The sequence below is a fragment of the Aythya fuligula genome, chromosome 5 (genome assembly GCF_009819795.1).
Source record: "Aythya fuligula isolate bAytFul2 chromosome 5, bAytFul2.pri, whole genome shotgun sequence".
Classification (NCBI taxonomy): Eukaryota; Metazoa; Chordata; class Aves; order Anseriformes; family Anatidae; genus Aythya; species Aythya fuligula.
Window position 1 is genome coordinate 20,118,764 of NC_045563.1, and position 26,993 is coordinate 20,145,756.

Here is a 26,993-nt window from a genome sequence, read left to right on the forward strand (position 1 = left end):
CTGTTGCTGACTTCTCTCTGCTCCTCCTCCTTTTTCTGCTCATGTCGGCATTTTTGAGCTTAACAATTTGTTCTCTCTTTAATCATATAATTTTTTCCTATATAGAACTTGAAATTATAGTTGGATTTCTGTGCCACTTCTTTGACCTCAGCAGCCTGGGTCTACTTACAGCAATTAGTGTGGACCGGTGTGTCTCTGTTTTCTTCCCAATCTGGTATCGTTGCTATCGCCCCAGGCACTTGTCTGCCATTGTGAGTGGGTTGCTCTGGGCTCTTGCTGGATCTTTTGTTTCCTCAATGTATCTTAGCTTTTACTTTGATGTGCCATATGAGGAAGCATTTGGAGGTATAGCCATTGCAATCACTGTGACTTTATCATCAGTGATGTTGATTTCCAACCTGTCCATGTTCATCAAACTCCGATGTGGCTTTCAGAGACGACACCCTGGGAAACTCTATGTTGCTGTCCTGCTCAATGTCATCTTCTTCTTTGTCTTTGCTATTCCCTTCAGCATAGAGGTATTCCTCAATCTTAAACACACACAGAATCTATTTCCTCACCAGGTACCTTTATTGCTGGCATTGCTGAACAGCAGCACCAATCCCATTGTTTATTTCCTGGTGGGCAGCTGCCGGCGACGGCGGATCCAGGGCTCTTTGAAAGCTGCCTTCCGTCGAGTGTTCAAAGAGATGGAAGTGAGCGAGGAGGGGAGCCGCACGCCCAGGGACATGGCATCGGAGGCCGCTGTGTGAGGCCCCGCTGGGGAGGAGGCCTGGAGGCATGGAGCCTGGCAGGCAGCTCGGAGCCTGCTTGCTGCAGGGAGGGACCATGGCTGGAGCTGGGCAGGGGGCGCGTATGGCACGGAGCTGGCATGGCACTGCTAGGCCGAGCTCAGTCCCCACACGCAGGCTGTCTTCCCCACTGCAATGCCCCTTGTTGTGCTGGTCCTATGAATAAACTCTGGCTCCCTCTGGTCAGCAGATGAGTTTCATGGTCTTTGGGGAGACATCCTGCCCGGGGAGAGTCTGGCGTGTTAGGCCCTGGGGGAGCTCTGGCTGTCTGCTCTGCAGGCAAGGCAGGGTTCTTCAAAAAGGATTGCAAAATTGGGCAAGCCAGTGGGTCCATGTTGGTCATGGGAAGATTAGTGGGATAGAGAAGAAGACATGGGGTAACGTAGTATTTTTTGGGGAGAGGGAGGAAAGTGAGGCAGAGAGAGAAGGAAAAAGAGCATGTGTAAGGAAACAGGAACGGGAATGGGAACAGGAACGGGAACGGGAAAGGGAAAGGGAAAGGGAAAGGGAAAGGGAAAGGGAAAGGGAAAGGGAAAGGGAAAGGGAAAGGGAAAGGAACAGGAAAACAGTAGAGGACATGGAGCTGTCTCCATGGTGCTGATGGATGAAATTTAGTAAGACAATTTCTTAAAGATAAAATCCCATTTGCAGCTCTCTCTAACCTTCATCTGCAATCTCTAAGGTGACGTGTCTGGGAAGTTTGATCAGAGGCAGTAGGTAAAGCCTTGATGCTGCTGCACATCCACACACTGTTGATTTCCCAGTGTAGAGGGTCTCCTGTCCAGCACCAGGTACACACAGAAAAACCCAGCAGCCCCCAAAATGGCAACACAAAGCTGGTGGATGGGGAGAAGAAAAGGAAGGGGGTGACGTGGCCAGCTCCCACTGACAAGATCACTGTGGGACATGTGAGGGGAAGCTGTCACCAATGAGATGAGATTGTGAGAGGAGTCTCCTGACCACGGGACCCATTCTCAGGGCACAGGTCAGCTCTGCGGCACGAGGGAGGAGGCTGAAGCAGAGCAGGGTGGCCCTGGCATCTGTCACCAGCCCTTTTCTCCTGGTGAGCCTGGCCCCGCAGAGACCCCATGTGCCAGTGTTGTTCCCAGGAGCTCTGGGAGGTGGGAGGCCAGGGATGGGTGGGTGGGAGATGCCTGCTGGCCAGGGATGGGGCTGGAGCTGTGGGAGCCTGTCCTGGGCACAGCCTGGGATCACGGGCACAGACGGTGAGTGCCGGGAGCACCAATGCTCCTCTTTTCTCTCTTCTTCCTTGTCTCTCAGGAGGTGCTGGGAGAGGGACAAGGTGGCCACCCAGAGCAGGAGCTTCACCATGGCAGAGACCAGCACAACAGACCTCTCTCTGTTCAATGATTCCTTGGATGCTGGAAGGAACAGAAGAGGGAGCAGGGCTTCTTGTGAATTACAGGCTTTTACAGTTGACTTTTTATCTCTGTTTTGGTAGTGTGTTTGGCTGTGTGGGTTGGTGGTGAATGTGATGGTTGTATGGTTCCTGGGCTTCCATGTGAACAGCCCCTTCACCTTCTACATTTTGAACCTGGTCATTTGGTCATTGCTGAGTTCTCTCTGATTATTTTTTTTTTAACCATTTACATTACACAGTGCAATGTTTGTTTGAACTTCCCAGATTTGATCTTCACTGTAGTTTACCTCACGTTTCTCTTCTTTTACTTTAGCAGCATGTATCTCCTGACAGCGATTGGTATGGAGCAATGACTGCCCTCTTCCCAGTCTGGTACTGATGCCACCACCACAACCACTTACCAGGCCTCATCTGTGGCATGCTCTGGTCTTTCCCTGTCCTTTTCATTTGCTTAACTTCTGTTTGTTGCAATTTTAACATAATGTCTGTCCGTGGCAACATATTCAGTTCTGTTGCCACTACCTCAGTGTACTACAGAGAAATCCAGTGGTGCAAATGTCATGTGCTGGGGAGTGGGAGTGCTCGGGCAGGGGAGAGCAGGGGAGCAGCAGGTCCCAGGGATGCTTTTTTTTTTTTTTTTTTTTTTTGAATCTCTGCCTAAAGCAGGGAAAGAAGGGGAAATGTTTTGATCAGAACACTCAAAGAAATAACAGGGGGTCACAGCCTTTCTTTTATGTTTCATTTGCTTTTTACAGATCTGCAATTTCACTGAAGCTGTTTCATGTCAGTTAACAGAATTTGGAGAACATTTGATGATTGAGTACAATATTGTTTTAGGAGAGACATGTCTAGAAACTGTGATATCTGCTTGCTGTCCTCTCCCCTTTAGTCACACTCTCAGCTCCACTGGTTGTATTTACTGGATCCCTGTAGTTATAGTGGGGTTACCTGACATGCTAGCAATTCCTGCATTGCAGGAACCCAAAGTCCAGTCACCTAAATCCTACTGTGAAAAGGCTAAAGACATATTTAGATCATCCCAAAGAGATTTAATTTATTTCTAACTGAAGTTTTCTTCAACAATAGAAAAGAAAATCACCATATAAATAGAAGTATTGCTGTTTCTTATGGTAGTCTTGGGATACAACTGAGAGAGGATTTGTAGGTATAGGCAGTATCTCTGGACCTTGTGTTATTCACCTGCCAAAAAGCAACTGCAGCTGTTAAATACTAGACTAACGAGGCTGGAAATAGCTGTACAAAAATAAAATAAAATAAAATAAAATAAAATAAAATAAAATAAAATAAAATAAAATAAAATAAAATAAAATTCTATTTTCTGTCCTTTTTCAGTGTATTCTGACTTGAAGATTTTTCTTGCATCTTACATAAAAAATATTTATGCAGTTCAATTTCCTTCTATCTTCATTCTTCCTTTTGTGTCTTTTCATTACAATCTGTCTTATTATTAGTGCTGTCTTTAACAATAATTCACGTATTAATTCTTCTACCACACATTGTGCAATAAGTATTCCTCGTTCTTCTCAGATCCCATCTTTTTGACAGGAACTTCCAACAAAGTTTATATTGGTGTTCTGATGCAAAGCACAGCTATGGATGGAAATACATCCTAAGGCAGTTCTGGAATAGGCATAAAGACGGAGAAATCAATATTGCCAATCCATGAGATTCATCAATTAAGAATGGAGAACAATAAAAATGCAAAACAAAACAATTTAATAGGTGCTAATATTCATGTAACTACTAAAACAGAAACAATCTATATAAAATAGAAATATCTGCCGGTAAAAATAAATAAATAAATAAATAAATAAATAAATAAATAAATAAAATTCTATAGCTGTTTATCTTATGAAGTTTCTTTTCATTAGTCATTTCCTCTATCCAGAGAAGATTAGACGTCATGAAGCATGATCAGCTCAGGAACCAGACCATACTGTAAAGATGTGTTTGATCTTGCACAGCCCAGATAGGATGTTCCCTGAGAGGATTTGGCTGCTTTTCCCAGAAAAGGAGTTCTGACTGTTGGTAGCTGAGAGAAATCTTCCACCAAGAATTACAAGCAGTTACTGGGACATGCTGGGACCGTGTGGCCATTACACTTCAATCCAGTTCCCATAAGGATGCAATTCAGCCTGCAGTGTCTTAGATGGCAAGGAGGGCTGGACACAGTCTCTGTTCCTGTCTGAAATGTCTGCTCTGCTGCCTCTCTCTTCCTCACTCTCCAACACTGCCCTCTATGCATATCCTTCCACAGCTGATTAAACAAAAACAAAAACAAAAACAAAAACAAAACAACAGGAGGATCTCTTTCTTTCCATGACTTCACTTTGTTGCTCCCTGAACCACCCACCACTTCTGCCTGGGCTCAACTTGACAGTGTTCTCTTTCCACTTGGCTCCCAGCTCTGCCTGTGGCCCTTCTGTCCCCGTCTCTTGCTGTCAGCTGGCTCTGGCTGACTCCAGCTGCCCATGCTCTCTATAGTGGGTTTCTGTACTGGGGTGGGCTAGCGTTGGCTGAAGGCCAAGCTCCCCCAGCTGTACTCTCGCTTCCCCTCCTCACCAGCACAAGGAGAAAGCCTTTGGGTTGAGGTAAAGGCAGAGAGACCCCTTACCAATTACCGACACGAACAAACCAGATTCTACCTGAGGGAAATTAATTTGATTTATTGGCAACCAGAATCATAGAATCATTAAGGCTGGAGAAGACCTCCAAGATCATCTGGTCCAAACATCCCCCTACCACCAATATCATGCGCTAAACCATGTCTCTAAGTACTACATCCAACCTTTCCTTAAACACTCCCAGGGATGGTGACTACACCACCTCCCTAGGCAAACCATTCCAGTGCCTGACCACTCTTTCTGAGAAGTATCTCCTAATTTCCAGCCTTAACCTCTCCTGGCACAACTTGGGTCCATTTCCTCTAGTCCTATCACTGGTTATCTGCAAGAAGAGGCCAACCCTCAGCTCCCAACAACTTCCTTCCAGGAATTTGTAGAGAGCAATAAGGTCCCCCCGAGCCTCCTCCTCTCCAGACTAAACAACCCCAGTGCCCTCAGCTGCACTTCATGATTTGTGTTCCGGGCCTTTCACCAGCTTCATAGCCCTTCTCTGGACACACTCCGGGGCCTTGATGTCTTTCTTGTAGTGAGGGGCCCAAACTGAACACAGTACTTGAGGTGCAGCCTCACCAGAGCAGAGTATAGAGGGGTGACCACCTCCCTGGCCTGCTGGCTACAACATTTAGAACAACGCCTTTCCTGCCCCTTCTTCTCAGCCCAGCTTCATTCCCTTGCCCCAGAGTCCTCTTTCATCAGCAGCATAGGAGGGGATGTTGGGTCACACAGGGAATGGTGGGTTACACACAGATGATGGGGAGGGAATGGCAGGTTACACAGGGAACGGCAGACTACACAACAGCTGGCAGGGTACACTGGGCATGCTGGTTTACACATAGGACAGCCAGTTACAAACAGTGTGGCGGGTTACATGCATTATGGCGTGTTACACACAGCAGGGCAGGTTACACGCAGCACAGCACGTTGCATGCAGAACGGCAGGTTACAAGCCCTGAACACCTCTTTTACAAAGCTCTGTTCCCCTCCCATTGCTGCCCTGCTCCAGTGCGGGCCCTGCAGGGTCTTGGTACCCGCAGCCCCTGCCACCACCACGGCTCTGCCCCCACGGCGCTCCTCGGCCTGCCCGGGCCGAGCCCGGCTGTGCCCGGCAGGGGGCAGCCCCCGCCTCACAGAGGCCTCGCTGCCGGCCCCCGCCTGCCGCCGGTGATCTCCCTGTCACACCTGCGTGCGTTTCTAGGCAAGTTTTTCCTCTTAGCATGGAGCTCATCGCCTGCCACCACCTGCATCAGCCTGCAAGTTCTGCATGGAGAGACTGGCAGAGAGGAAGCGCTGCCTGTGGGAAGCCCCTTCCTTCTGAGGTACTGGGCAGGGAGGAAGGGCAACCTGTCTCTCGAATGCACTCGATTCAAGTTATAACTGAACAGTTGTTTTTCTTTCTTTTTGTGCTCAGATCTCTCCCCCAGCCACCTGCCCCAGCCCGTGGGGTGCTCAGGCAGTTCCCCGTCGGTTCCTCTCTCTTCACGGCCAGGAGCCTGGTTGGGCTGTGTCCCTGTCTTTAGGAACCATTCCTCCATTGCCACGTCTCTGTTCAGGCTGGTGTGTGTCCTCCTGTCCTGCTCTGTCACCTTTGGAAAGATGAGGAACCCACCCCCACCTGACATTTCCTCTACCTACCTCCATCTTCCTACTTTTCTCATCCCAATGTCTCTCTCTACCTCCTTTGGTCCCACCTCCACTTCCTCTCTCTCCCTGTCCCCCCATTTTCTGTGTCCTGGTTTCTCAGTTGCTTTCCAGCTTGATCAGGATTGCTTGGCCCAGGACATGAGGATTGGGAGGGCCTAAACAAAACACCCAGAGAAGCAGTGTTTTGAGAACGCCTCTCATAGCAGATGTTTCATGTTGACTAAGCTATAAAGATGTCTCCTGCATCCAGCCCCGGGAAAGGCCAGTGAACCTATAGTTTAACTGAATACAAAACAAATATTTCAGTGCAGAATGCGTTTGTGATGCCTTGGTAGTCATTCATCTGAGTATGGGGGAAAATAATTATCCTCTGCTTCTTCTGATGTGGTACAAGGGGCTCCATCACCATCTGCATCCTGAACATGACTGCTGTTGGTGCTGGTTTCTGCCTATACATAACTGTTTCCTCTTGCTGGTTAGTGTAATTGACTACTTCTGTTCTACTTTCAAAGCTGTGAAATTAACAGTACTAAGGTAACATGCAAAGGCAATTGCCCATCAGCCCTGAGGCCAGTTAGCATTTTGGTGGCAGTAGTTCCCCTCCTGGTCCAGCAGTGAGTCTACCAACCCAAGAGCCTAATGTGCACCGTGTGATGCAATGAATTTTAACAATGAAGATACATGTAAGTCCATCCTTATATCATAGTTCATGATTTGTTTATATTTGCTTCTGATTCCCCTTCTCATTAGCATCTAAAGCATAGAGAGAGCAATATCAGCTAGGAGAGATCTACATTCTCATTACTATACATTCCTATTCTGCATGACTTTCTCCTCAGTGAGCATTTCCCATCAAATTTTTAGCTGGTCACCACATATTTCCCACAGACATGTTCTTGCTGTATACAACAGCAGCTTTTTTTTTCATCCATTACCCAATGAAGAATAGCCCAAGAGGATCAAGACTTCTGTTGCATTGTGGGTAATTTCTGAAGAGTAAAACAAAGACTGAAGGAAGGAGACAGCTCCTGTAGAGAAACAGTGGAGGAGTCACCTCAAAGAATAGGGTCAGCAGTTGGGCTCAGAGCAGCTGTTCTCAGAAGGTAAGTGACCTGAAGTTTGCTAAGTTTAGTTAGATTGGTCTAACAAAAGGTCACCTCTCCCTGCCAGCAGAGCTGTACTTCTCTCCTTAGCCCACCTTGTTGACAAAGGTACATTTTCTTTTTAGATACTGTAACATTTTGTGCCTTGTTTTCTAAATAGTTCAAATTCTTGTCCATTTCACTTCTAGGGAAGATGTACTGGTACTTTACTAAGCTAAATGGGAAAAGCAGAATAATAGTATGTGTGCTTTCATGTTTGTGGTAATTTTAATGTCTTAAATAGCATTACAATTTTACTTCCACTCTCAGATGATATCTATTCTGTTAACCAAAGTAAATGACCTATTGAGGATTGACTCTGAAAACACAGACACCATGGAGAGTATATGAGAGCCCATGGTGCATGCATGGTGCAGCTCTTTCCTTGGCTGAATTTCCTGAATTAACCCCACTTGAGTTCATATGGCTTTACTGCAGGGGTACATGTATGTCACACTATTACAGATTTGCTCAGGATGTATCCTTAGTTGCCTGAGCTGGGGATGGAGGAGGGAGAAAAGGCCTCATTGCAGCTGTTCAGGTGCTTTTTGAAGGCACACAAAAGGACTGAAAATCGAATCAACCATAGAATGGTTTGGGTTGCAAGAGACCTTTAAAGATCATCTAATCCACCCCCCCTGCCAGGAACAGGAACACCTTGTGTCAGATCAGGTTGCCCGGAGACCCGGTCAGCCTGGCTTTGAATACTTAAAAGCATGGGGCATCTACAGCCTCCTTGGACAACCTTGTCCACTACCCTTGTGGTAAAAACTTCTTCCTAATGTCTAACCTAAATCCAGCCTCTTTCAGTTTGAATCCATTATGTCTTGTCCTATCACTACAGGCCTTGGTGAAAATTCTTTCACCATTTTACCTGTAAGTATTAAATGTATTACCCTTTAAGAATTAAAAGGCTGTAGTAAGGTCTCCCTTTAGCCATCTCTTTTTCAAGGATAAGTGAGGAATTATGTCATAAATGTACATTTGGGCAAGAGGATGTCCTTGAACAGCACTAATCCTGTTCATATGTCTCCCCATATCATTCCCCAAAGGGAAAAAGGAACCAAATCAAGGCACCAGAGAGTCTTTTTGACTCTCCTGCACATGGTGAAAACTGAACTGTTCTGAAGTGTGCCCATGACCATACAGATCCCTTCCTCCAGGCCTTAACTGCACTGCAGAAATACTAACAGTAGTGTGTGTGCCTTCTGCTGAAATCAATGAGAAAACGGAGATCATTACAAATTCTGGTGTCAAGGTCTTCTAAGAAGAGTGGAGTTAGGTTTGCTGCTGTTAAGGAACAGGTGATGCCATCCCTCACAGTCATTTCATGCTGCTGGCATTTAGGCCATGTTGAGGAGAACGCTCAAAACTTACACCCTGGGCTGGCTGTCTCCTTTCAGTTGTCCCCAGGGAGGCAGAACTCTGGGCTTTTTTCAGAAGTACTGGTGGCCCCTGTACTGTCCTCATGCATGACCACTGATCTTCTGGGTGCTTTGGGGGTCTTTCCTGAGACACAAAGCAATTCAGAGGACAAATTTAATTCAGATGCTGATTACATTCTCCCTGGTAGGCTGAGTTGGCTATCTTGGTGTTAGTTCAGGGTGAAAGATCCTGTGAATGTTCCCCATTTCATTGCAGATCCTACCACTGACTTCTTTTGGACCACAGGAAATGCACTGCAAATATCTGGCTGATGGCACCTCGTAGAGTGCCTGTCTCATACCATGCGTGGTCGAGGGTGTTTACAGTTGTCATTTATATCCAAGTGTCACCTTTTAAATGCCCAGGGTTGGATGTAAAAGTTGTGTTCACACTAAATGCCATGTGTCTTCATGATGGGTATGCTTAAGGGATAAACTTTTATGATGGAAAGTTTTTCACAATTTATATGCTATATGTTTTTATCAGTTGATGTCTTCTTCTGAGCACAGAAATGTTTAGTTTTTAATAGAACTTGCTTTCCTTTATTTTTCTTAAAGGCTTGTAACATTTTTAATAATAAAGGAAATGAATTTTTGTTCTCCCAATGAGAAAATCATTACAGATATTAAAAGGAAAACATTTTAACATGTATTCTGATAAATGGATGGTCTCTTCCCAACTCCAGTAGAGGCTGGAAGAACAAAAAATCTTACTGAAAATAATTGATGGCATAGACCTAATCTGAATCAACTATGTGTACACTGCAGAAAAATAGCATTAAAAATTAAAAAATAATAGAAACGGAACTCAAGTTTCAGCTTTCAGGAACTGTAAATGGGAAGCAAAAAGCAGCCACAGACATTAGGGTGACCACTATTTTTAATTGTTGTTTTTCAATATTAATAAAAAGACAAATGAACAGAGAAAAGAGAATAGACAGGAGAAGAAGGCAAGTTTCCTTTAGGAACATATTTACAGATGAATGCATGAAGAGGAAGCCTATAAGGTTTCTCAAAGAAAATTACTTGTGTTGCCCTCTTCCATCAATTTAAGTTGAAAGAGCAAATATTGGGCAGTCTGATAGTCCAACATTTCAAAAAATCGTATCTTGCATCTCCAGGAATTAGGTCTAGAGATCTTATTTATTTATTTACTTATTGTAAATTGTGTTATTTATTTGTTTTTCTTCTCTTTCCTATGTTTTCCTTATCCTTAAACTTATTTTTAATGGTAGGTCAGGAAATGTTAGAGGCCATGGGTTCTTATCATCTGTCATTCTTAAAGGAAGAAAAAACAACCCAATGGATGTTGTAGTTAAATGCAGATATTTTGTGCTGTGTTGGAGGAAGCTAGAATAATATGCAACTCCGGCTCTGTATTTCTTTGAAATGCAAGAAAACGAAGCATGCGACTCAGTGCATGAAGTTGCAAAGAAAGTTGGTAGGGGTTGGAGCCCTTTTCTGCTACATCACAACTCTGTGGTATGAAACACTCCCTAATTAGTAGGAGAAAGGGACTTCTGTAACACAAAGCATTTCACGATTTGAAATGCTTACATTAGGAAGCAAAGAATTGTGCACCCTACAAGCCACAAAAGGCTGCATGTGTTGCTGAGATACACGTACTTAAAATTAAGGGAGATAGACTGTCTTACAGGAAATTCGTGGTTGATTTCAAAGGAAGAGGATGAATCCCATATCATCTTCAGAGATCTGAGTAAAAAAGTGACTATTTATGAATGTCAATTCTGGTTTGCTCTGAAAGAAGAGCCTTTATTGAGTGAGCTGTAAACTCTGGATGGGATTGCACTGATGAAATACAGGCATCAAGACATTTAACCTTATCACATCAAAATAATTTAATAGTCACTGAAAATAAATAGGCACTTTCAGTGTTGTCCTAATACAGATGGAGATTCAAATAACTAGCGAAAGGATAGACGTCTCCAATGAAGACATTAAAGGTTAGGTGAGATGATCCGCCTCCCCCAATACATCAGAGTTCTTCAGTTCTGTAAGCAGTCAGCCCACAACTCCAGAGCACTGTCACTGTATTAGGCACAGCAGGGTATTAGGAGGACATGGTTATCGTGTCACGGGTTTCCCGTTCATCTTTGTCATCTGCTGAATCTTCAAAGGCCCTCTGGAATGCCAGTCTTAGGGCGAACTTGATTCTTCGATCCCTGTAGCTCCCCACAAGGAAGTAAATGACTGGGTTGAGGCTGCTATTCACGCAGGACAGCACAAAGCCAATCTCAGGGGAGTAGAGAAATTTGTAGCCCAAGAAATCAAAGAGGATCAGGACGCTCAGAGGCACAGCAAAAATGAGGAAGAAGAGGACAGTGAGCATGATGACGGTGAAGAGCCTGCCTGTTCGGAATTTCTGGGAGCTGCACTTGACTCTGAGGAAGAGGGTCAGGCTGAAGATCAGCATAAGGGGTGTGCAGAAGAGGAAATCCAAGACTCCAATGGTGATGAGCAGGGGCGAACAGCTGCTGGAGGGGTGAATGGTACACGATACATATCCGAGGGTGTTCAGCAGCAGGGAGAGACCCCAGAGCAGACCAGCAATGATGCTGGACAAGTGCTTTGGGCGGTGGCTTCGGCACCATATCGGACAGAGGACAGACAGGCACCTCTCAATGCTGATGGCCGTCAGGAGATACAAGCCAGTCCCATACATGAAAAGATCCAGGAAGAGGAATATCCCAAACTGCACCCCCACGTTGAACTGCATCAAGTACTTAACGGTCTCGATGGCAATGCAGAGCAGATACCCAAAGTCAGCAGCAGCCAGGTTTAGGATGTAGACAGTGAAGTGGTTTCTGCGGATGCGGAAGCCAAGGTACCATATGACCATGCCATTTCCCACCATCCCACAGGCAGCACTGATGAGGCAGAAGCTTTCCATGAACTTGAGGACAGCATAAGATGCCTCTGCCTTTCCTGCATCACCACTGTGATTAGCTCCTTGAGCTTGGCTGTCTGCATTTGGAAGGAAGAGTGATGTAGTTGAAGTATTCATTATGAGTGATTTCGCACAGACCTGTAAGCAGAGAGAGGTGGTAAATCTCATGCAACTTTCCCTCTTGATAACTTGGTGGTGTTTCCAGAGTCGTTCTAGTTCTTTGTAGCCAGAGCTAGATTCAAGGAGGGATTGCTGTGCTTGGACTTGGAGTGCAGTGTTTCAAGGCACTGTTCAAAGCATTGCATCTGAGGCCACATTACATATGACACATAGGACAAATTAAATTACAATGTGTTTATCACTTTTTTTGATTCATGTTGTGAGGGTCTTTTTACTGTCAGCAATGGGAAACAAATATCTTAAAATGAGCAATAGTAACTCAGATAAATCATGCCTGAAAAGTACATCTTTTACTTCTCTGAATAAAAAGAGAACCCAGTGTTAACAACTCTGGTATAATTGTCTTTGCTTCATGCTGCTAGGATTAAGTGAGATGAATTTTGCCAAGAATGTATAAAAGTTGCAGGCAATCAGTATACAAGTTTAAGCAGTATTACAGACAATTAAGTTTTGTCATACATAGATGCAGAAAACACGGTAAAGGCTACTCAAAATAGCTAGTAGTTTTTTTATGTTGATGACTGATTTAGATTTTAGTAAGGTATAGTTTAATATGGTTCATTTGAGTCAGCCCTTAATTTCCTTCTCAGAGAGACACTGTAAGAACCTTATGTGGGACAAAATGTCTGACCCTCACAGGATATTGGAATCTGTAGAATCACAGAATGGTTTGATTTGGAAGGGACCTCAGAGATCATTTAGTTTCACTCTCCCCTTCCACAGGCAGGGACACCTCCCACTAGACCAGGTTGCTCAAAGCCCCATCCAGCCTGGCCTTGAGCACTTCCCTGAGTTCATCCTCCTCCTTTCCCCATGATAATGGCATCTGAGTAAGAATCTTGCAAAAGATTCCAAACCAAGCCAACTAACCAACCAACCAACCAAGCAAACTAAAACAAAACATGAAGCCCAAAAGTAGAATTCACACTCTTTTTTTTTTTTTTTTTTTTTTTTTGTCTGATGAGATCAAACAGTGTGACCCTTATCATCTTTGCCCACCAGCTATTTAGACTTGGAAGGTGGAGAAGTGCCTTGAAAGACAGCAGCAAGAGATAGTTAAAAAGATGAAAGGAACAAGTCAAAATGGGGAGGGCTGGGAAGAGGGGAATCATTGAACTGGCACAATGGTTTCTTCCCTCTTTGTAAAATGCTGCAACATGCTTGCAGATAGATTACCTTAACAAGTGAAGTGTTACAAATTGAATCATCATTGTTTCATCTTGCCACTCCAAACACACCCTCTTCAGTACTACATCGACCAAGACAAGATAAATGCCTGATGCAGGTCGTTTCCTTGCTCAGCTGATGGCCTGGGACAGTGGGGACAATCTTGCTGCATTAGCCTGTAGCAGGCACACGCTTGGTCGGGCATCCAACTGGGACAATTACTCCTAGCTTTCTCCATTAAAAATGCAAACATCTCATGTAATATAACCATTAAAGCTTCAATTTGAATTGACGGAGGTTTATGAACACCTCTAGGATTCATGTATTTTTTCCCAAGATAGGTGTCTAAGAGAGGCATACAGTCACCTGCCTGTCTTTCCTGGCAGCTGATACATTGCAGAATGCCAATGTTAGTGAGAGGTTTAATGTGCAGACAGCCAAAGGGATCTGAGGTGAACTCCACTCTTAACTTCATCACAGCTTGCAGGATGAGAAACCTTTAGGGTTTACTGAAAACAGGGAACTTCTGGCAATGCACAATATTCTTTTTAGGAAGATGGATATTTCCATCCATGGCTATTAAGTGACATCATATGCTTCTAGTGTTAAAACTTCAGAGACCAATGGTCTCTAAAGAAAGAATTTAAGTGCACGCTGAAAGGGACTGCGGGAAACAAAAATCATCATCTCCTTCTGAACACACAGAATTTCTGTTTCAGCACAGTGTGTTTCACAACAGGTGTGTAAGCCCTACATGGAACATCCCTGAGTCAAAACTCATGTTCTCTTTCCTTACCTGGGGAGGGTAGCATACTGCCTGATCAATAACACTAGCAAGCCTCCGCCTTCCTGAACATTTATAGCAAGCAAATTGAAAAGATACGGCCTTATAACTTTGTTCACTTCCTCTCTATCTGCTTTTTGGGTGGCAGCAGGACTCTCACAATGAAAAATTATCAGACCTTGATTCACAGTGGAAAGTAGCTGAAACAGCCTCTAATTCTGTGATCTGAGTCTGCTGAGAGGAGAAAGGAAGATCCAGTGGTTAAATGCTTTCCTAGCCTTTAGAAGATTAAATGCAGTACTCTCCTTCGCCACAATCTGTCTGTGTGACCTGAAACAAAATTTTAATTGGTTTAAAGAGGGCCCAAATATCTGAGTGTCACTTAGCTCTCTGTAAGCCCACTCCAGCTTTCTGACCAGGTGCCTGTTTTAGGGAAGCAGTCATTCAACCTCCCTGCTGCAATTGTCTCCAGAAGGCAGTTCACCTCATCCTCCAGCGATATGTCTGTCTGTGCTGGGAATTCAGACAATGGCAGGCAATTAGCTGTCTAACTTAGGCTGATCAAGCAGATTTTCCTAATGTTAAATGCCATGGCCTTATGCCATTGATAGTATATGCATAAAGACTGCCAGGTACAGCTACTAGCTGTAAGAGAAGTCCTGTGGATAGATGACAAAACATCAATAATTTTTCATTCCACTGTAATGGAAGTGAAGAAATCCTTCTTTGAATTCTGTAGACTGTGGAAAAGAAGACCAAAAAAGTAACTTCTGTTTCTTATATACCTATTTTATAAGAGTCTACTTCCTTAATAAAACATTATTAGTGAAAGCTTGCATCAAACATCAGCAAACTGAGTCTACGTGACCCTTCAGTCCCTTGAGATTAAACATCTTGCCTGTGGTTTACAAGCTGAGTACCACATAATTCTTGTGGCAGATGTCAGTCTGAACAGCCTTGACACCACAAAGTAATTTTAGAGTATGGATATGAAGTTAAGCTGTTGTGTTTTCTTGGCTAATCTTAGCTGAGCATCTAAGATAAAAACTTCTAATGCTAGGTCTCTGAATAGTGGCATCTTCTATTACAGAGGTGTATTTAAAGCAATACAATAGCACTTGTTCATGAAAATGGCTTGCCAGGATGAAGCTTTCCCTAACTTGAAAATGATCAAGGCAGTTATGTGTCTATAGCCAATTTCTAACCCTCGAGCGAGGGAAATGTATGATTTCCTTTCTTCCATTTTTTTCTCCTCCTGTCCCATTCCATCTCTGCAAAAGCATGACTGACAGAAAACATCAGACGAAGTGCAATGGTAAAGATAGTCATCTAAGAATTTCTCACCTTTTTGTGAATTCCTTGGAACTTCAGTGGCTGATTTGCAGCAGCTGCCTGGTATGGATCTGCTGGGGAAAATTATAACCTGAATCCTGTGACATGTGGTCCAGATAAAATGCTCGTGTCATTGCTTGTGTCAGCACTGTAGTGCCAGGCTATTTAAGCACTGTTTAAAAAGCTGTGGTCAATGTAATGTCTGAGAGCCAGCGAATCACTTTCTGGAGGAAACATTTAGTTTTTTGTGTGTGGTCACTTAGACCTGAACTACTTCCCCTTTCCCTCTTTGTACAGGACCTGTCGCTGTCATGTCTTAAGAAATGCATTTTTACCACTTCTCCCTTCTTCAGCCAGTCTAACAATACTAAAAAGCAAAAACATTCTGTCCAAAATTATATTCTTCCTCTTGCACTGTTGCTTCACTTCCCACCTGCATCCATCCTTGGGGTGCTCTAGTTTCACAGTCCATGTAGAGGATGCCTTACTGTTGCTTGGGGTGACACGGGCTGAGAAACTGCCAGTCCATTTTCTGTAAACCCTGCTGCTGATTTCGCAACCTCCCCCAGAACAACTTCTCATTCCCAAGGGCCGATTGTCCCTGCCACTTTCCTTAATGCCCATCACTGCAGAGTGTGACCCCAGCCTCTCCCAACACAAGTGGCCTCGCAAATCGGTTCCTACTGAGTCACACAACTTGCCCTGGAGAAGGATCTGCCCCAGCACACCTCAGTAGCCACAATTGCACGACCTGTCCTAGTACTGCCTTCATCACACAATGCCTGCTCCTCATGTCACCATCTTTTTAAAGGCAACTTCAAACCCTTCGCCATTACATGCCACTTCATATTGTCTTTTGGCACAGTCCTTCACCACACCTCAGGCACTTCTGATTTCACCAGCTCCAGCCTCATGCCTTCCATTTCCAGTTTCACAACTTGCCCCCAGGCAGTGCCCCATCCCCATCCTGCTCACCATGGAATTCATGCCTCTTTCCTGCCTTGTCAGCCCTTGCTGCCCATCTTCAGCACCTCACTCATCTACTCAACATGCACAGCACTCCTCAGCCACATTGTAGCACAGACACTGTGGGTTCCTGGTCTGTGTGCTAAACCCAGTGGAGTGAAAACAGAGTAAACACCTTTCCCCATTCCCGTTGATTTGAACCTGTGCACTACGTCTCTTTTAGTAGTCCATTTGGCTGGGGAAACAAAAGGAGATGGGTATGATGTTAGCCCAATCATTGCCATATTTATCACTGGGTACAAAAACTAGCAGGTCTGGCCCAAATTAGTTTAGCATGCCAAGTACCCGAGGATTAACCTTTGACTTCTATCAGCTGTTGTTCCTCTTTTTTTTTTTCCCAAAGACTGTAAGACTTTCTTACCCGATACTCTATTAAACCTTATTAACCTGGCCAGGACTTCAGGTGTCCCTTTCAGACTTAATCCTATCCTAAAACCAGGTCCAAGATAGATCAGATGAGTCCACTTCTGGAGAGATCTGTGTCTTTCCATAGGACAGCACAGAGTGACAAAGTCAGAATCAAATCAGCTGACTTCCATAGGCATAAAGTAGCTGACTTGCTGTCTTTGGTTTCCCCATTTGTAAAAAGAAGTTGTTTTTTTTTTTTTTTTTTTTTTTTTCTTCCTTTGTAATTCAGACTTTTGCTAAAACATGCAAGTTCTAGCATTGTGCTTTGCTCACTGGATTTTCAGTGATGAAATTTCATGCAAAATAGGACTTGATGAAAGCTCATCAAGAAGTGACTTCTGCCTCTATGGAAACTTAGATTAATCGTAACCACTGGTGAGAGAAGTGTGCCCAACCTGCAAGGGTTACCTAAAGGATTACCATGACCAATCTTCACCACCCCTAGAGGATGGTGCCTCTCTCTATACCAATAGGAATCTTTTTAATTTTTAAAAATGAAGCTTTGTGTTTCATGTAGTTCTTGTTTGTTTTTATACACTAAAAGTACTGTGTTATTACTCACAGCACTAGAAAACCAAAGCAGCAGATCTAATGGACCTCTATGCTTAGGAAAACCATAGAGCTCTCAGCCTGGTTTAAGTAAGGACTCTGGAAAGGGTTAACTGGACTAATTCACTGCACACACTTGTCCAGTTTAATGTTCAGCTAACCCATTGGCTGTTATTTGTGGTGGAGAAATCCTGAAATGCTTTCAAAATGTCATTAGCATTGACTCATGACTGTTTCTTTAAAATATGTTTGTTTAACCTTTTCAGTCAGGACAGAATTCATGTCTCCTTTGCCCCTTCCTGTCATGCCTTCCTTTCACTAAGCCTCCATGTCTCCCTCCTGCAGCCCCAAGAGCCCTCCAGGTGAGAGGTTATCCTCAGAGAGGGCTGAAGAGCAGTACTTAAATGCTTTTCTTCTCAGCCTTCCCTTCTGCGTCTGGGTTATGAATGTAACACTCAGTGCACACAGGCTACATTATCCAGACAGACCATCAAAGCAGTTCTCACATAGGCAGGAAATACCAAGATACACTTGTGACAAAGGAAAACAAGAAACTAAATTAGATGGGATTATATAGAAAAAGGCATCTCATAAGCAAGTGTTGGAAGCTTTCCATTCTATTTTCTCTAAAGACCCTGTGCTCTAACACATCCCTACCAGGGAACAGAGATGTAGATGAGATAAAACCACAAAACCCCTACACAAAAATGTAGGCCTCCAAATACAGAGAAGATAACTTTTCCAGCTTATCCATCTTTATTTTCTCTTCTGTTCACTTACTTCTCGTCTCTTCCTACTTTCCTTTCCTCTTCCTTTCTTCTTGAACAAATATGAAAATAGAAAAATAAATTTTCACTGAAGTGATCAACTCTTATCTTTTGCTGGAACCACATACAGGGCAAGTTCTGCAGCCCTGGATTAGATAATTTTATATTTATTTTTTTGTTTCCCACTAACCACCTGAAGTTTTAGGGGATGATGCGTGCAGTATGGAGAAGGTAAAAATTCTCATCCTTTTTAAAATATTAGCAGTCTATATGGTATTTATTTTACTTTGCAACTGATTGCATCATATCATACAGCTCTAGTCTCTCCTGAAAAGGTTCTTTAAGAGGTAAGACATATTATGTGAGAATCCCCCACTGAATTAGTTCCTGTGATCCTCTTAGAGTCAACAGAAAGAAATACGTACCTCCAGCAAGTAATTCATCACACCTTTAAGTAGCCAGCTTAAGCTGGTCATGAATTGCTCTGCAAAGGCAGAAGTGTGGATATGACTAGCTCAGATACAGAATTCTATGTGACATAAGTCAATGAGATGGTGTGAGGCAGATGAATATTTTGTAAAATGCAATTTGGTGGTGATGGCAGGGACCTTACCAAGAGGGATACACAGTGAAGCTGGCTGTGCTGCGAATGGGTCTTTACAATCCTTTCAAGAATATACATCTTGGTTTAGCTTAGGAGTTTCCCACCTGCTGTGTAGTTTTCCTTGTTCATTTATCATTTGGTCACTCCTTTCTGAACCACTGATTGCTTAAATGTGACCCTGAGCCTGGTGGGGTTTGCTTCGAGTTCTGGCCTGGATGGAGCCCAACTGTTTCTCTTCCACTCGGTACTGCACAGCTGTATATGGGCACCCATTCTGACTTTTTATTTTCTGTAGGAAGGCTATGTGAGTGCTAAGTTAAAAGAAGAGGGAGGGAGAAAGGGAGAGAGGGAGGGAGGGGGAGAGAGATGGAGGAAGGGAGGGAGGGATCACAATTCGGTAAGGCTAGGCAGAAATCAATATGTCATTGTTCTTATCGATTGTTTTTTTTTTTTTTTTTCATGAAGATATACTGGAAAAGGAAGGACCCATGTCAATTTTACCCTTCTTCTTGATTATCTTTTGTCCACAGTTAGAACAACTGTAAGCACAGGAAAAGTCCCTAACTTTCCCCATTTCCTTTCTAGTTTGTGGGTTTGAGAGTAATCTTGGGTTTTCTCCATTTCATTGTTTCCTGTAGATGCTGATGTTTTTTGTCTGCACAAGACTTTCTGATTATGCTGTAACTTTAAATGGGGGCTCAAAAATTTGCATTAACTCAATCATTCCACATCATTCTCTGCTAAGAGATCACCTGCACAGTCAGGAAGAACAGATTGTGGTTTCATTGGGCAAGACTTGCACTGGTGATGTTTAACACCAGTTGACTGGGAATGTTTCCATGATAAAATACATCCTATACAGTTGATAATTTTATTCTAAAAGTGCCTTTTTTCTTTCTTTTTTTTTTTTTTTTGTAAACTCTATACAAAGTTTAATATACTGGTTTCTAGACATCTTTGACCAAAGGAACTCTGATGGTCTGATTGGATAAAGGTAAGCTGTTAATGGCTATTAAGTCTTTTTAAAGATGTAGTTCACTTATTTACGAGTGACATGTACTGCTCTGGAGCTGTACCTGGAACTGGCTGAACCAAAGAAGCCCCACGAACATGCTTGAGTGTGACCATGTCTGAAAAGAGAAACTAGAAATTTAGAAATGCCCAGGAATAAGGAGTTCAGCCATAACACAAAAAATAGTATGGCATTAGGGAAAGCTCTGAGCTACTTTCAGGGTACAAAAAGGATTATTCCTTGAAGTTAACTTTACCCCAGTGATGTTAATTTACTCAGGCTAGTCAATGGAAAAATAAAGGGCTCTGGAACTTTAATTTATTTTCTCTAATTTAGCCATTCTGCCTATATATAGAGAGATTTATACTGACCATTGTCTAGATTAGATTCATTAAGCAGATATTAAATCTTGAAAATATACCCCAGAGTGCATCAGAAATCAGTCCTAGGTAGAATTCATACAGTGTTGGGAAAAACAATCTGAAAAGATCCTTTCATTCTTCCTTCCTCTCAAATTAGAATTGCTAAGATTTAGAGCAAGCAAAATACTAAAATCATATGTGACTACAGAAATTGCTGCTTTCTCCATGATAGGTAAGTTCACCAGAAGTCATTTTTCAGCCCATGATATTGGAAAATTGTGTTTCAAAATGTATATACAAGAGATTTTTTTTCCCTGTGAGTGGTTTCATTTCCACCCTAAACAACAATTCAAAGATCATCATCACTTGTAAAATAAATCAGCACTCCAAGCAGTATTTCCAGGTATTCTTGAAGGCATTGTTTTTACAAAGATTGTTATCATGGACTTGTTCTACAGTGAGGGGAAACATGGGCATGATCTGCCCTGCAGCCCCTGTAGTGCCTGAGGTGCACATACTGGCCTTGTCCGTAGCACACTGACCATAGACCCAGGCCTTACAAATCCTGAAGGACCAGGATGGAGGAGCAAATCACAGAGTGCACCTGTCTCGGTTCAGTAATAGCCATGGCTGAGGTTTCATCAAAGGAGAATTAAATACCTACACTAAAAAAATATGCAAAACAATCACTTCATAAACTTGAGAGTAACCCAATCTATTTAATAGTCTGCAAGCGCGTCTGATATAGAATTCATTATTGATAATGACAGTGCTGATGAACCACGTGTCTTTATTTTTCCATGTGCATAGCCTATCCAGTACCTGCATGGTACTATCCAAAGGTAACTGAAGCACTTCCCTTTTATTTCTTCATTTACAGTCTCTATAAATGCTTGCTCCTGTGTTACACCTTAACATCACCTAAGTAGGGTTTAAGGTTACAAGGTGTTCCTAGCCCAAGCTAGGGCTTATAATTCTTTCTTTCTTTTATTTTTTTTTTTAACTTTGTTTCTTCGCTTTTGGCTGCTGCTGGGCAAAAGTTTGATCATACCTTATGGAAGGTGTCACTGAAAATAATATAAAGAATTAAACAATACCTTCTGTATTTTGCATTGTCTGAGTAAAAATACGTGATAGGCAGTGAGGACTAACCACAATCCTTTCTAAAGTTTTGAAATGATTTCCTGTTTTACTTCCACTTTTTTTTTTTTTCTTTCAAATTTGTACAGACCAGATGTCTAAGGAATAGCAGTCCACAGCACAGTTTTGATATTTATTTGCACTGTCAACATGAGATAGTTAGAACAAGTTAATACAGAATAAGTACACATATCAGAAATACTACCTTAGGACAGAAAACAGAATTTATCTAAATGTCATGTGTCATTCCTTTACTCCAGGAACATTTGATTGCAAAGCTAAAAGAAATAAAAGTCTTGCAAATGGCCAGCTGTGATGTTTATCTGAACCAGCAATGCTTCCAGAAGAAATACATGGCCAATAGTAAATGGAGTCTATCTGGACAGCATTAAAAACCCAGCCATCAAACAACCAAGCAGGCAAATCATGCACGATGTAACACAGTCTAGATGACCACACTCTAGTGTCACCCTCCAGAGACTACCTTAACAGTATGCAAAGTACAATTTTTAGCTGTTTGTCCACTGACGACTTCTGACAAAGAAATCTTCATATGCCTCTGGGATCTCATTACTCCAAGTAGTCTTGTGCTTCTGCTGCATGATACACTTTAAATATTTCTGCTTCAATTTCCCCATCTTGTGAGAGAGAGCTGTTCTTGCAGATGCTCTTGGAAGTTGTTTCTTGCAAAATGAGAAACGCAGATGGAGAGTCAAGTTGTGGTTTTCAGCTGCTGTAGCTTTCAGAATTGGCAGAGGTGTGGACTGCTCTTGTGACATCTAAGCAGCAACTTGCACTTCAGCCATTTTGATGAAACCACCTAAACTGGTCAGAGGAGGTCATCAGAGGAGCAATAGCAAGTAAACTCTTGGAGACTGGCAAACATAAACAGTGTAAGTTCTCTGATATTGTTACATCATTCTGTTCAAGCATGACTGCGAAATCCTGCTTTTAAAAAATAGAGAATTCTGTAGAGTGACTTTTGTGAGGTCCATTTTATGAATTAGAAAAACCTTAACTACAGACCTCAGGTTTTAGCCCTTGTTTTAATTTGGGTTTTTAGTTGCCTTTCCCCCCCACCCCCCCCACCCCCCCATATCCTGTTCCCATAATAATCTGTCAAAAGCATGTCAGTGTTAGAGAGGACTCAGAAGCTGATGACAGCATTTCCTATGTGCTCAGTCTTACATTGTCCCCCCTAGCTGTACATCAGAAATCAGTGGTCACAACACACACACTTGGGTTTTCCCCACAGTGCTTTCCCTCTGGTCTTGGAGGAGCACAGAGATAGGGTTGGAGACCCTAAAGACCATTTTCTCTGCTGTGCTGAATGTGTATAGCTAGTGGGTGAGGCAGAGAGCTCAGGAGATAGAACTGAGTGACCTGTGATTGTCAAATGGGATTCATACACCAGACAATTTACTGGTGTCACAGACAAGGTTGTTACATCCTCGCCACCTCTGTTTTCATATATAAATTGAACACTGTGGATACTGTATGGGAGTCAGCAGGGGTGCATTCATTAACCCAGATGTATTTATGAGGAGTTCAACATTCAGTCCAGGGCCTGGGTGAGGTATACAATCCCCCTTCTAACACACCATTAATGCAAATTAGCTCCAGATTAGCTCATGCATGTACTGTAAGAAAGGTGGTCCAAGGAAACACTGGGCAGCTCTTTCTGTGACAGCTTATACAGGTCTGTCACAGTCAGAGAGATAATAAGGAGCGGTACTGTTGCATTCCCTTAGAGGACTGAAAAGGAAAGTACATTCTCTTCTTGAGCAGGGACCTTCCTCAGGCCATGACTAAAGTTTTGGGAGTTGAATTATAGCTGCATTGTCCCTTTGGTTCAACTTTTTATTTCAAAGTCGACAGTATTGGGTAAAAGTGGGTCTTGAGGGAACTTAGTAGTCATCTTTTTTTTTTTTAAGAGACAAAGGTGAGAACTAGGATTCTTGAAGGTATTATTTCTACCACCTTCCTCAGGTAAATAATCTGAGCTTCTTATTATACACTTCAATAATACATTCTGAGTTGGATAGCAGCTTTATTCCTTGAGGGAAGCACTGATTTTAAATGGAAACTGTCCCGTCCCCCCCCGCCCCCCCAAAGACATCAGTGGAAATATGATTAGTATTTAGCATACTAGTGATGAATATGTTTGTGTACTGATACCATCCTATTTCTAATGCTGTATCTGGCAGCTCTTTTCTTTACTTCAGGTCCTGTCTACTTAGTGTCTATGGAGAACAAAAACAATGTGACAGAGTTCATCCTCCTTGGACTCACACAAGATAAGACAACAGCAAAAGTGTGCTTCTTGTTATTCCTAGTCTTGTATGCCATTATCATTTTTGGAAACCTGCTTATCATCATCACTATAAAGACAAGTGAACGGCTGGACTCTCCCATGTACTTCTTCCTGAGCTACTTGTCTTTTTTAGACATAAGTTACTCTACTGTAACAGCTCCCAAACTCATTTATGACCTTCTTGTTGGTAAGAAGACCATCCCTTTTGTGGGTTGCATAGCTCAGCTGTTTATGGGCCATTTCTTTGGCTGCACTGAGATCTTCCTTCTCACAGTGATGGCATATGATCGTTGCGTTGCTATACACAAGCCACTTCATTATACAAATGTTATGAATAAACATGTCTGTGGCTGTCTGGTGACAGCTTCTTGGGTGGGAGGCTTTGTCCACTCACTGGTGCAGGCCCTGCTGACCATTCAGCTGCCATTCTGTGGACCCAATGAGATTGACCACTATTTCTGTGATGTTCACCCATTGCTGAAGCTGGCCTGCACTAACACCTATGTCATTAGTGTCCTTGTGGTTACCAATAGTGGTCTGATTTCTCTCACCTGTTTTGTTGTCCTTGCTGTTTCCTATGTTATTATCATGGTCTCTTTAAGGACATACTCTTCCAAAGGGCGTCTCAGAGCACTCTCTACGTGCAGCTCCCATGTCACTGTTGTAATTCTGTTCTTTGGGCCATGCATTTTCATCTATATGCGCCCTTCCACCACTTTCTCAGCAGACAAGATGATCTCTGTGTTCTACACCATCATCACGCCCGTGCTCAATCCCTTGATCTACACCCTCCGAAATGAAGAGGTGAAAAATGCCATAAAAAAGTTGTGGAGCAGAAAAGTGAAGAGGAGTGAGACATGAAACAACACAGTGCTTGCTTGTACAATGACGTGAGCTCAGAAAAAAAAAAAAAAAAACACGGGGAGGAAAAGAGAAGTGTTCAGGAAGGACTTTCCAGTAATGTTGCTCTGTTTTTAGCACAGCTTCTTGGAATAGAGCTGAGGCTAAATTCAAGGATTTATGCATCTTTTATTTTCTTCGGAAACTGTCAGCCAAAAATATATTAGGTTGTTGTCACCTATCAAACCTGAGTGTTGGGGGTAGTATTGTGGTGTTTACCTTCAAACATGTCATAGCTGTATCTTGGGTATTTGTCTAGGCTTCTCCCAGCATTAAGAGTAAAAATCAAGTATTTTGGGAAGTTCTTTCCTACTATCTCCTACAAGTTTTGGAGAGTGGTGTCTCCTTACGTTTCTGCACAAAGGAGTGATGGTAGTTCCGAGCTTCTATGAGTAAACAATCCCTTCAGTTCAGCATGGCATTGGCAGCTTTCATCTTGTGTGTTTTTGTGTGCTAACATGATGTGTTTACAACTGAGCAAGCTGATGAGTCAGCAGCCTTTGGGGAGATGGGACTCATTTCAGGGTAAAATAGGAACATGAGAGAAACAGGTTATGTTAGGGCAGGGAAAGATGTCAGATTGTGCTGAAACATCAGCAAATAAATAAATAAATAAACACCAATATGTACATATTAAAAATGTTCTTCAGGCAAAGCTTGCTGTTACCAGAGGGTGAACTTTCAAGCATGCAAATTCTAGCTGCTCTGCAGCCCATGCAGCTGCAAAATGGTGGCCCAAGGTTTCTGCAAAGCTCATCGTTGCCTGCTGCTAGATGCTATCATAGAATCATAGAATAGCCTGAGTTGGAAGGGACCCATAAGGGTCATCGAATCCAAATCCTGGCCCCACAGAGGTCTACCCAAAAATTCAGAGCATATGGCTAAGAGCACAGTCCAAACACTTCTTAAACTCCAACAGGCTGGGTGCCAGTGAAGAACTTCTTCCTGATATCCAGCCTGAACCTCCCGTGTTACAGCTTGATTCCACTCCCTCAGATCCTACCGCTGTTCACTAAAGAGCGTGGATCGGCACGTGCCCCTCTGCTCCCCCTTGTGAGGAAGCTGTAGACTGTGATGAGGTCTCCTCTCAGCCTCCTCATTTCCAGGCTGAACAATCATACCGCTGGATTTCCCTGTTCTTCTTACAGTTAATGCTTTCTTATCAAAACCACATTGTCATATGCTGACTCCATGAGTTAGCTATTAAAACACTGGTATTAGGTGCTAGTTTGGTCATTTGCTGATGCAGGTAACAGGAGAGGAATCTTCTCCACTTCCCCTGCCACTGCAATTTCCAGTAATAATAATTGCTCTTATTACTGCTCAGTGTCAGTATCATGATGCAAAAACTCACTAGGCTAATAGCTAAAAGGGTTCCTACAATGGAAAGTCTGAACTCTCGTTTTTTTATTTGGTATTTCCTGGTAAATGTGCTATCCACTTCAGTGTTTTTCTCCCTCCTGACCCTGGGTCCCCAAAACATTCAGAATCTAAACTGACCAATGAAAGACAACACATGTAAGATGTGTGATTTATTTCCCAACAAAACTCATGCACTACAAACCTAAAATCACAGCTGCTCTTGACTGGATCAACTTAAAGGAGCCCTGCTCTCTAACACATTTCCAAAGCCTTGACTTTATGTCATCAGTGACCTTCATAGCAGATCAGTACAGCAATCCAAGAACTGTTAAAATCTATAAAATCTTCATCCACCGTCCACAGGAATTATCAGGATAGTTTTCATAGCTTTATTTAGACACTGGATGAAGTTTCATGTTTTGACCAGTTCTCTGGAAGTATTGCACTATTGCACTAGTATTATCTATAGGATAGGTATATCAGTGGAAATAGGGTGATTAAATCTCTCTCCATGATGAAATACAACCCATTTCCTAGCTGAACACTGAAAATGTTCCTCATCTTCTTAATAAGAATGTTATTGTTTGGCTGATTTTTCCTCAGCTGTTTCCAGTAAGGAAACTGAAGAATCTCTAAAAGGGATAAAGTCAAGTACCAAACACAAACTGCTTTGATACTGCAGAGCCCATTTCAGCCTAAGTTTAAAAGTGACCATTTAAATACTGAAATGAGAGTTTGAGGAAACAAATTCAAGCTGTTTTTGATTTGAGACTCAGTTTTCAGTGACGCACCACCTCTGACAACATATTTGGTCTGCCCAGACTTTCTTTTGTCTTGGTGAATGAATGGTGAATGAATCCAGTCTATCCCTGTGTGACTGCAGTTTCCCACTATGGCAACTCTGCAGCTCCTCTGATCCAAGCAATGTTTCCTGGTGCCCAACATTTCTCAATGCAGGGATTGTTCGTACGACTCTACAATTATGTTTGTTTTATTAGGAGCATTTTTTTTTTTTTTTTTTTTTCCCACACAAAAGGCCCCTGAGTGTGTAGAAGTGCATGGTGCCTTGTCCTTTCCCGTCAGCCTTCAGGAACAAATTGCTGTGTTGTTGCACACCAGGGACCCAATCACCAAATCTCTTTAATAAGGCCCTG

General features: G+C 42.9%; 2 protein-coding genes across 2 annotated transcripts; one reads left to right on the plus strand and one right to left on the minus strand.

Annotated features, from left to right (window-relative positions):
• Positions 1-11,095: 11,095 nt before the first annotated feature.
• Positions 11,096-15,448, minus strand: LOC116490395 (proto-oncogene Mas-like). The gene is made up of 2 exons (XM_032189525.1): positions 15,408-15,448; positions 11,096-12,070 (listed from the first exon to the last, which is right to left on the minus strand). Exon 2 carries the CDS (start codon positions 12,047-12,049, stop codon positions 11,096-11,098), a length of 954 nt encoding a protein of 317 aa, XP_032045416.1. The 5' UTR covers positions 12,050-12,070; positions 15,408-15,448.
• Positions 15,449-23,508: 8,060 nt separating this feature from the next.
• On the plus strand, positions 23,509-24,438 carry LOC116490011 (olfactory receptor 4S2-like). The gene has a single exon (XM_032188836.1). It carries the CDS (start codon positions 23,509-23,511, stop codon positions 24,436-24,438), a length of 930 nt encoding a protein of 309 aa, XP_032044727.1.
• Positions 24,439-26,993: the final 2,555 nt, after the last annotated feature.